Raw genomic sequence first — 9,722 nt, forward strand, 5'->3', positions numbered from 1 at the left:
GACATGATTCCATACTTGCTGCTCAGTCAAAGACTAATGGCTGTCCTGTCAAGGCACATGAAAGAACTCGCAAAAAAGTTTTACAGAACTATAAAAGCATCGGAACAGGAAATATAGTTATTACAGCAGATCACAGACATGGGCAGTACAAAACAGGATGTACATGTAATTCAAATGACAAGCAGTGGTCGCCTACTGATTAGGGCAGCAGCATTCTTATACAACACTATAATGACAACGATGTGCTGAAGTCAATTTCACTTTGACTCCTTCAGATAAGCAGCCTATTGTCACTGTCCAATGGAAACAATGTATTTCAAAATTTGGTGATTTTTCAGATAAACTGGGGGATTAGATAAAGTTCCTATGCTAAAAACTGGGCTGTTTTTCTTAGCTCATTAAAATGAGACATTTTCAGGATGTGTGGTTCTCACAGGAGAGTGATGCAATGTAAAGTAGCAACTGGATCAAACAGGTAAAGATCCTCACTCTGTGGCCTATTTACATTACCTTCACCAGCTCCTCCAGGCGAGAGCTCTTTTTCGGGGCAAACAGGCTGGGATGAAGGTAGCTGCCATCCCCATCCTCATCTGAATCATCAGAGTGAGAGTCTATAGCAAGATAGCAAAAAAAAAAAAAAAAACGAACATAAAAAACAAAACAAAGGAAACGTAATGAATATATGTATGAACAAAATTTTTTAACATTAATAATTGATGGAAATTGTTACAAATTATTACTCCTTCCATCTGTTCAATTGTTCATGTACTACAGATCTGATATTTATGCTTTAGCTACAGTACATGACTCTTGATTCGGTAAATGCCTCTGTGTCTGTGTGTGTGGTTTCAGTGGCTGCTTTCTGTAACTCACCCTGTGACTGCTCTTGCTTGTTGGAGGGGACAAGGTTGTATCGACCCTCCTTCATGGCCCGCAAGATGTGTTTGTAATAAGGGTTCAAGTAGTGGTCAAAACGAAGAAAGTCAAACTGGGAGTTACCAGCCTGCTTGGCTTTCAGCACTATCTCAAACTGAGCCCCCTGCTGACACACAAAGTTGGCTGTCCTCTCGATGATGTTATGGGTCTTAATTGTTGCCGGCTACAAAGAAGAAAAGTCAAGAAATCAACACCGATGTTTTACACTTAACATATTTAATGCAAGGACTGATTCCAGTGCCATAGATGAAAGTGTGTGAACCTGACTGCAGAACATAACATTAAGATGTAATGTACAGTTTATGAATGACTTCTTCATACCAAGGACACAAGCAAATTTTGTCTCTGAAGTATTTTCATGCAAAGCACTGTTATGTTCATTGTGATGACAATAATTCTCAAAATACACATGGGGAGGGAAATCAGTGGAACAAGAAATGGTCCATTATTCATTCATTATTGTTCCTCTTGTGTGCTCTCAGTGATTAATCATTGTCATTACCTAGAGAGTACAGGGAAGTGCAGCAATCTCCAAAAGAACGCACATATCTCATCAAAATGAAAGTCATAAACACTACCTTTCAAGACAGTGGCCAAAAAGATGCCAGTGTCAGACCATTATTGTCTTCTAAGCTGCCAAGGACTTTCTGACATACAAGGACCCTTCTCACTCCTATTTAAGAACTTAGCCATTAAAGAAAAAGGGGTGTGTAATTCGTATTTCATGTTGATGTGTTTTTCTCAAGGAAAGTGTCCTCCCCCACACCTATAACATAACAGTCATAAAGCATGCCAGCTTCCTGAGCGTACAACACATGGTTTACGGCCATTGTGACATTCTGGCCCAAGACCTTTTACTCAAGCCATTCCTCTGCTCTTTTCCCAGGCTTCCTGTTATTCTCTGCCATGACTATCAAATACAAGGAAAAATCAAAATAGATTATGAATATTCTTCAAAAAATAACACTACACTGAAATTTATTGTGATAGAAGGGTATACCCTCAAAATCTACAGAGCAGAGGCTGAGAGGCATCATACACTACAGCTATTTTATGCTCTGCGTGTAGGCACAAGGGTGTTTTGGCTGTTTTATACCGAGCATGGTATATACTGAATATTCACACAGACAATGACAACATTAAAGCTTGTCTTTCTTCTCATGCATAAGAAAGTGGCTGCTGAAGGGGGTCGTGGAGGGTTCTGGTTGCGTACTGGCCTGGTCCTGAGGGAAGACTGTCTGACACAACATTATTGCATAGAACTAAGCAAGAGCAATGCATTTTAAATATTTCAGTCTGTTATACTTTGCCTGTTGTTACCAATGGATTTTATGTCAACGTGAAGCGTTACTTTTCACATACAATGGATACATGCGGTTTTGTAGCATAAAAATTAATGCCCTTTTGTGACACACTATGCTACTTCACACACCAAATGCTTGAAAAGCTACTGATTTTAACTGTATTAACTGTTAGCTGTATTAACCTTCTATAAATATGCATGTTGTGTATACATATATGAGCACAGTAGGGTATTAACATTACAGTAAACCGGCAGAATATTTAATACTCACCAGTTCCACATCAGGAGGGATGGCCAGCCCTGGGGGAGCAACGAACGGTTCCTCACTCTCCTCAGGCTCTGCCTCTTCTATGGAGGTGATGAGATATTAAGACAAAAAGATCTCTATTAGTCATTTGTAACAAAAAACTAAATATACCCTACTGGATGTATCCCCAGTTGAGCCATAACACAAGATTAATTTTGAGTTCCTAAAACATTTTAAACAGGGGAAAATCCTTTCTCCCTGCTACACAAATATACCACAGTAAAATGCCCCAGTAAAGTGCGCTTAATCATTACTTCAGTTACATAATAGGATTACTATCATAGCAGACTAACTTCTATTTGGATAATGCTGTTAATTTTAAAGTTCTATATTATGGAACCCTCAATTATTATCACACATTACGACTAAGCCGCCAAAATGGATGTATTCTCGATAGTTTAACAGTCCAGCATCAATTCCATTAATCCTGTAACCAAATTACAAAGCATGTCTCTTTCAAAGTTAAGGTATGGCCACACATTGACTCAGAACCACACAGGTTGACAAGATCACGGTCTGCAGTCGACAGCCAGTAGTATCAAACAGGAAATAGTAATTCAGGTATTTCAGGGGTGGTGAAGTGAATACATTTAAATAAATTCAGCTAAAAGATATTTAAGCTCCTTATTTTAACAGAACATGAAATTAATGGGTATATTGACTGAGTAACAATTAGTGTCACAATAAGACCCAGATTTGTCATGTTTTGACAGAGAAAACATAATGAATCATCCTGCAATTAACCCCTGGCTTATTTGGCTTTCACTCAGGAGCTTAAAATAGTGAGAATCATTAAATTTATATTGTGATAATGTGTCTCCGTATCTGCCAGCCTTAAAACTCTCTTTTTGAGGCTATAATTTTTATTTTTGTGGGGGAGGTTCTTGACTTGTACTTGAATTTATATTTGTGGTAATGTCAAAGTCTTTAAAGTCGGGAAGGGAAAGACCTGACAACAAACAAAAATCCAAAACTGCAGGGATTCAACTGAAATTGGCACAAAATGTTTATAGTCAGTGTGATGTGATGCTTCCTGACTTATTCCTCAAAAAACTAATTCTGCTGGCACTGGGAGGTTTGGCAAAATGTATTCATACCCTTGACTCAGCCATCTCCCCAGAGAGAGGCATCTAGTCTGCTTAACTGTTAGGCCACTGGCTGGGACAAAGTGCTTCCAGCAATGTCTACATCAAATATTTAAAGTTGCAGGAGAGCGTGTGAGCGGGTGTATGTGTGTGTCAAGTCACATATGGAACCAAAGTTGACGCTGGTGTGCACAGGTGATTAGCAGTCTAAATGTCACACCTCCCTCCATTCATGGCTGTTTTTCAGGAAAAACTTTTTGTGCTAACATCTGTTGGGCCTCAAATAGGGAGTTGTTGTTACTGTCATGACAAATTTAAATGGCATGATATTACTGTGTTATATTCAATTAAATATAAAACTCCAAATACGTTCGACATGTTCAATATGTGTTCTGCAGGAAGAAATTCAACTTTAGCAACCCCTGGAGGGTGTGTGTCTGCAGATGGTTGCCTGGATTAGCATAGTTTAAAAAAGAAGAAATGGATTAGACAGAGCTGCTGTGTTCGTCACACCAGACTGCAGCAGCCAAAAATTCAAATACTAAGTCAAGCAGCTAAAAACTTAGACACGGCACAGAGCCCACTACAAGCAACGTGTCATAGACAGAGGGCATATGTCAATAGCCTCTTTTATGCAGCCTGTTCAAGGTGGGAATGTTGTGCCGTTATTCCACTTCACCCTTATGTCATGTTTCAGTTCTGTTTAAACAGACAAAGCTGGCATAAAGAAGGGCCTTCTTTGCAGCAATATAGTGGGATCATTAAAGAAGGGAACTGATTCCAGATTTTCATGCAGTATTTAAACGCACTCTATAATGTGATCACTTTGAAAAAGCAGAAGTACAGTAAGATGTGCGGTTGCCTACAGGAAACACATTAGTGCCACAATGTACAATGAGTATAGGAGGACAGAGAGAGACTTCACTGGATTTATGAAGCACTATTCCACAAGTTCCTGTGCTTTGCAGTGTTAGCACTTAATTTAAAATTGTGCTGTGTGTTTTGCTATCTTGTATGTGTATTTTCAAGTATGTCCAACAGACTGACCAATTCCACAGCTATGTGAGTGTGACTAACTCCACGTGAGCTTGTGAGTGATGTGAATTCTAACCAGATTCCTTGTTAGCATCCTCCTCCTCCGTGGGCTGAGAGGGGTCATAGTAGTCAGCGCTGTATTTAAAGGCCACTGCAGTGTAGGAGCCTTCATCAGCCAGAGCCTCACTCAGACGTTTGTACTCCTCCTCTGTGGAAAACAAGAAAACACAAAACAGAGAATAATTTACTTCATTCTGATATTTAGCATTTCATAACGGCAAAATTCCTGAATGGTTGTGTATTAGAAACTGGCAGTGGCAAATATTTTATTGGCATCTATATGGTCAGATTTAGAATAATACTCTAATAATAACTAATAAAAACTGATGATAGTTATTATATATTAATAATAATAATAATGATACAAACATTTATGAGTGCAAGTGACTGACAGATTCTATCCTAAATTACTGGTATTGTCTGTCATGTTAGAAGCTTTAAAATTGATAAACAAAAAAAAAAAAAAGAAAAAAAAAGTACTTACAGGGTGCTAGACAAATGTACACTGTTGCTTGGCCCCATACACTAGCAATTCTATTGAAATTCCTGGCAAACTATATCTTTATTAAAGAAGCAAGGGCAAAATTCCCACTAACACAATCAATATTTCTAATGCTTTCCTGCTGTCCCTTCACTGGACAGATGGGTAATAGCCTGAGTGAATGGGGTCAGGCCTCCAAATTCAAGGGCAAACCAGCCTGGGGGATGAACCTTCTGCAGTGAGTATGTGAGCGTGTGTGTGACACATATCATTACCTGACTCATTCTGTCCTGTCAGTTTGGGCATAAGACACCATATTTCACTTAAAACTGTGGCTTATTAATTCAATTACAGTCATTGAGTCTGTCTTTCAGAAGGGTGCTTTGTCATCAAAACAGCCTGTTTCATTACACTGTAAAATGACTGAGATGCAAGAATCCTAGATGAGTCGAAAGTGATTTCCATAGAAATGGCAGCTCTTGAGCTCAGAGTCAAAGCCAGTCCTTTTTAAAGAGACAGAAAGCTGAACATGCCTTAAAAGGAGATGACACTCTGGAAAATCAGATTGTGTTAAGAAGCCAAGATTAAAGTACATAGCAACAGTAAGAGTTGCAGCTCTTCTATTTATACAGACAGACTTGTCAAATTAGCTCAAGTGTTAAAAGAGTACAGAGGCCTGAGATTAAAAAAGATCTGGACACAAATTCAAACACTGACAGCCTGAGAAGAGAGTGAACACTGTCACTCTCAAACAGCAAGACATCACTGACAAGGACTGAAACGATGACTTGAGAAATTCAAGTAATTAGTGTGATTAGACATCAGTAAAAAAAAAAGGCAGTAATAACCCTGCAAAGTGTCAAACTTTTGGAAGGATTTCAGTTCGACAACTTTGGCTACCACAAAGTGACAGCTGCCTGGAGGAAAGGACCAGTGTATACCAGTGAAATACAACAGTTAGAACTGCTGCTGATGGGAATTAATATCTGTTAGTGGAACACAAGTATCAGGCCAACTTTTACGTGTCATTGTACCAGTAAGAAGACAGTATATGCCAGTAAAACAACAATAATAAATTGTACTAATAAATATTATCTAAAAATTTGTATATACACAACAGCAATTGTTCATGTTAAAACGTTGATTTCTCTCTCTCTAACTCTTGCAGTAAAAGTTACACAACCACAGTATGTACGTGAGTAACAAACTCATCCCATGTTGCAATGTGTTTTTATAGTTGGTCATAAATTTGCTGTGCCTCATTACACCATCATGTCATAAGATGATAGGTGAAAAATGACAATAATTTCAGTAAGACTCCTACATCCTCTGCTGGCTAGGTGCTTGCCTTCATTAAGTGTGACAGACTACGACTCATTCAAGAAATTAAAAATAAATGTTTATTTTAATATCCTTCTGTATGACACACTATGAGTAGATTCACATTTAGATGTGCCATATGTGTGTGTTAAATTCTATTTTAAATATTCTGCTTGCCCAGTGTCAGAACGGGCACCATGCCTACCTTGTCTAGCCTCTTCTTCCAGCAGGTCAGTGTGCAGAGCCAGGTACCTTTCTTCATCACACAGTGCCTCAATCCTGGCCTCTTCCTCCGACAGCTGGTACGATGTATTCCATGACCCGCTGTCATACTCTGAAAGGTCATGTAAGTGACCGCGCCCATCGTATCTGTTGAATGATAAAAAGGATTAGACAGAAGGAATTTGACAAAGCTTTTTATTCACAACATGGACCTACTTACCAAGGAAAAGGGACCTAAAACCCAACATTTAAAACATCAAAAATGCTCTACCTCTAGTCTCTCATGAGGGATTACATACTAGGAGTTGTGAAAATTTCTCGAAATATAGACAACACAATAATCTCCTAATCAAGTCATTGGGCTTAATTGTCAATGGTGCTCTTAAGATACCTAGCAAGCTTTCTGCTGCTATTTCATTCCTGAACAACTCTTACAAACCAACAACCCTACATCAAAAGAAAAAAAGAAAGAAAAACAAACAAAGCAACTCGCCTCTTACCTTACAGGGTTCAATTCCCCCCTGTAACACTCATCATTACTTCTACATCTGCAAAGATAGTTACATTCACACAAACCCGAGCACATAAATACCTATCCGTAAGAACCCAAATGGACGACATTTTCCAGGGTTCGTCCCTCTACGCCACTTCTCAGTTGCAGTTTCTTCATGAAGACAAAGAAATGGGGTGCTGTGGTTGGCATTCGGGGTTTTGGCAGGACCCCTTAGCCTACCTTGCTGGGGAAAAAACTGGGTTATGTGATAAAGACACACATACAAAAGCTGTACAAATTAAACACAAGTTGGGCCACTGCAGATGAAGGTGATTCAAAAGGACAAATGCACTATTTTAAGGAGTAATTTATTACTTGTTCTATGTGGAGGTGGCATTAAATGTGTTACTCCATCACCTGCAGCAATGTTTTGCAGAAAGGTTGAAATCATTTACATTTAATCATTTGGCAAACGCTTTCATCCAAAGCGACTTACAAGTTAGAGACATCATTAAAGCTTCAGTGCAGTAGTAGACCTTGATGTGAGTCCTACAGTACTACATCTATTCAAATCACCTTTAAACATTTTTGTTATTTAGTCAAACCTGAGTTTTAAATGTCATTGTGATATTTTGAATAACCTTAACTGCAGTAACTTTAGTCTTGGTTAGAATTTGCTCTGGCCTTGTGGATATCAGCACAGCACAATAAAATCCCCAGGTCATTTGCTTTGTGTACACACTGGTATTTTAAGCAAAACTCAATTGGAAAAGGACAGAGAGAATAAATCATCTTCTGTGTCATACTCCCATTTTTACTTCCATATTTGTGAACTACAAAGTGTGCGTGGAGTGAAAGTCTCCAGAGGAAATTCTCCCAACATACCAAGATGCAAAGTCCAACTCAAAGCTAACCTATGTTGACCTAAGGGAAATTTAAATATCAGTTGCCAGTTAAGGAGGTGCCTAGCTTAGACTTATGCAGTTTATTACAGCAGTTCTACAATGAATCATATCTTAATGAATGTTGTAATGTTTAGTTTTTGTTTAAAGTTGGTACCAGTGTTGTTGTATTCAACTGCATTAGCTTTAGGATAGTGTGCCTAATGAATTGGCAACTGAGGGCCATATTGATAGTTCAACATCATGGCTAACGTTAGCAGAGATTGGCTAAGATTTGCATCTTCGCATGTTATTCTAAAAACTTCAAATACCATTTGTTGTCATTTCAGGACGTCCAAAGACAAGTTAGCAAGCAAGAAATAAAACATTCGTCGACAGTTGCACGTATTTCCAAGCTTCTGCAAGACAAACTCCCAAGTGGTCCCTTGCATTTTGAAACAGGCTAACGGACAGGATAGATGGTTAGCATAATGTTTCGGTCTAAGTTTGTTCAACCGACCTATCAATCATGATGCTCTTGTCCCCCATCCATGGGATAAGATGTTTTCCATGTTCGTGGTAAAGAGCCCTTTCGTCGTCTCGGAACAGTTTGCAGGCATAGCCGAACACCAAAAGGTCGGCGTATTTATCACTGTCACTCACATCCTTCTTCACAGGTTTGTTGTTGTGGTCTTTCTTTGCAGCTCCGCGTCGATACATCTCCCGGTTAAAAATGGCTTGCAAGACAGAATAGTAATAACAGCACAGTGGTGGTTTAGAGTGCCAAACTGCTTGCCGGTGGCCCAAATGTTACGATAATCCGCTATGTTATCCTCAAAAACAAGATTCTACGTGCCAACAGCCGCCATGTTGGAAACTAAGTACATGCAGCTGCGTTTCCGGCCCGCAGTTACGACACTGTCTTTAAAACTATGGCACTATGTTAAATGTTTATTTTCACAAAGTTATATCATATTTTTTCAATTTTAAGAATTTATTCCGAAATATGAGCTGTGTTAGATGTTGCATTAGTGTCGTATTCCAGCCAGTGGTTTCATCGCTGTCGAATGTGCTGCTGATGAACGGAGCTTAATTTTACATTGTGCCGCTACACAGCGAAACTGAACAGACATAGATAGATAGATAGATAGATAGATAGATAGATAGATAGATAGATAGATAGATAGATAGATACTTACTTTATTTTAACCTAGGGGAAATTCATGAGCTGAGACTGATCAGTTAACCACGCTACAGTGTTTATCAGCAGCATGAGAATTATTATGGGTCAAAGACGAGTATATTTAGGTATGAAACATATTCCCATTACCCCACATGAAGATACTGTTGGTGAAAATGGGCTGAGGGACAAAGAAAGTGTTACATAAAATAAAATAGCTTTGCTTTGGGATACCTCAGGAATATTTTAGCCCAATGCTCTGCCTTTTCTTGCATGGAAGCTAGTGCTATTTTCTATCCTAACATAGATCATTGTAGTCAGAGCCTATGATCTAAATTACATGACCATGAAAACAGAACACAATGAAATGGGTAAAATACTTACAGTAACATCAAATTTGTTTTCATTACATTAGACAG

General features: G+C 38.7%; 1 protein-coding gene across 4 annotated transcripts in view; it reads right to left on the bottom strand.

Annotated features, from left to right (window-relative positions):
* Positions 1-8,999, bottom strand: part of sfswap (splicing factor SWAP) — a 46,157-nt gene extending 37,158 nt beyond the window's left edge. For 2 of the 4 annotated variants that reach the window (XM_087174209.1, XM_087174208.1), the window contains exons 1-6: positions 8,644-8,999; positions 6,733-6,896; positions 4,743-4,874; positions 2,511-2,587; positions 874-1,099; positions 511-611 (exon numbers count right to left, since the gene is read on the bottom strand). In XM_087174209.1, the coding sequence (XP_087030335.1) occupies positions 511-611; positions 874-1,099; positions 2,511-2,587; positions 4,743-4,874; positions 6,733-6,896; positions 8,644-8,843 (900 nt within the window). In that variant the 5' untranslated portion in view covers positions 8,844-8,999. Of the gene's footprint in view, positions 1-510; positions 612-873; positions 1,100-2,510; positions 2,588-4,742; positions 4,875-6,732; positions 6,897-7,341 lie in introns of all 4 variants that reach the window. The other 2 variants (XM_087174211.1, XM_087174210.1) reach the window with 2 other exon arrangements.
* Positions 9,000-9,722: the final 723 nt, after the last annotated feature.

Source organism: Seriola lalandi, unplaced genomic scaffold (assembly GCF_002814215.2).
Source record: "Seriola lalandi dorsalis isolate HSWRI2012SDOR001 ecotype SW California unplaced genomic scaffold, Sedor1 jcf7180002054328, whole genome shotgun sequence".
Classification (NCBI taxonomy): domain Eukaryota; kingdom Metazoa; phylum Chordata; class Actinopteri; order Carangiformes; family Carangidae; genus Seriola; species Seriola lalandi.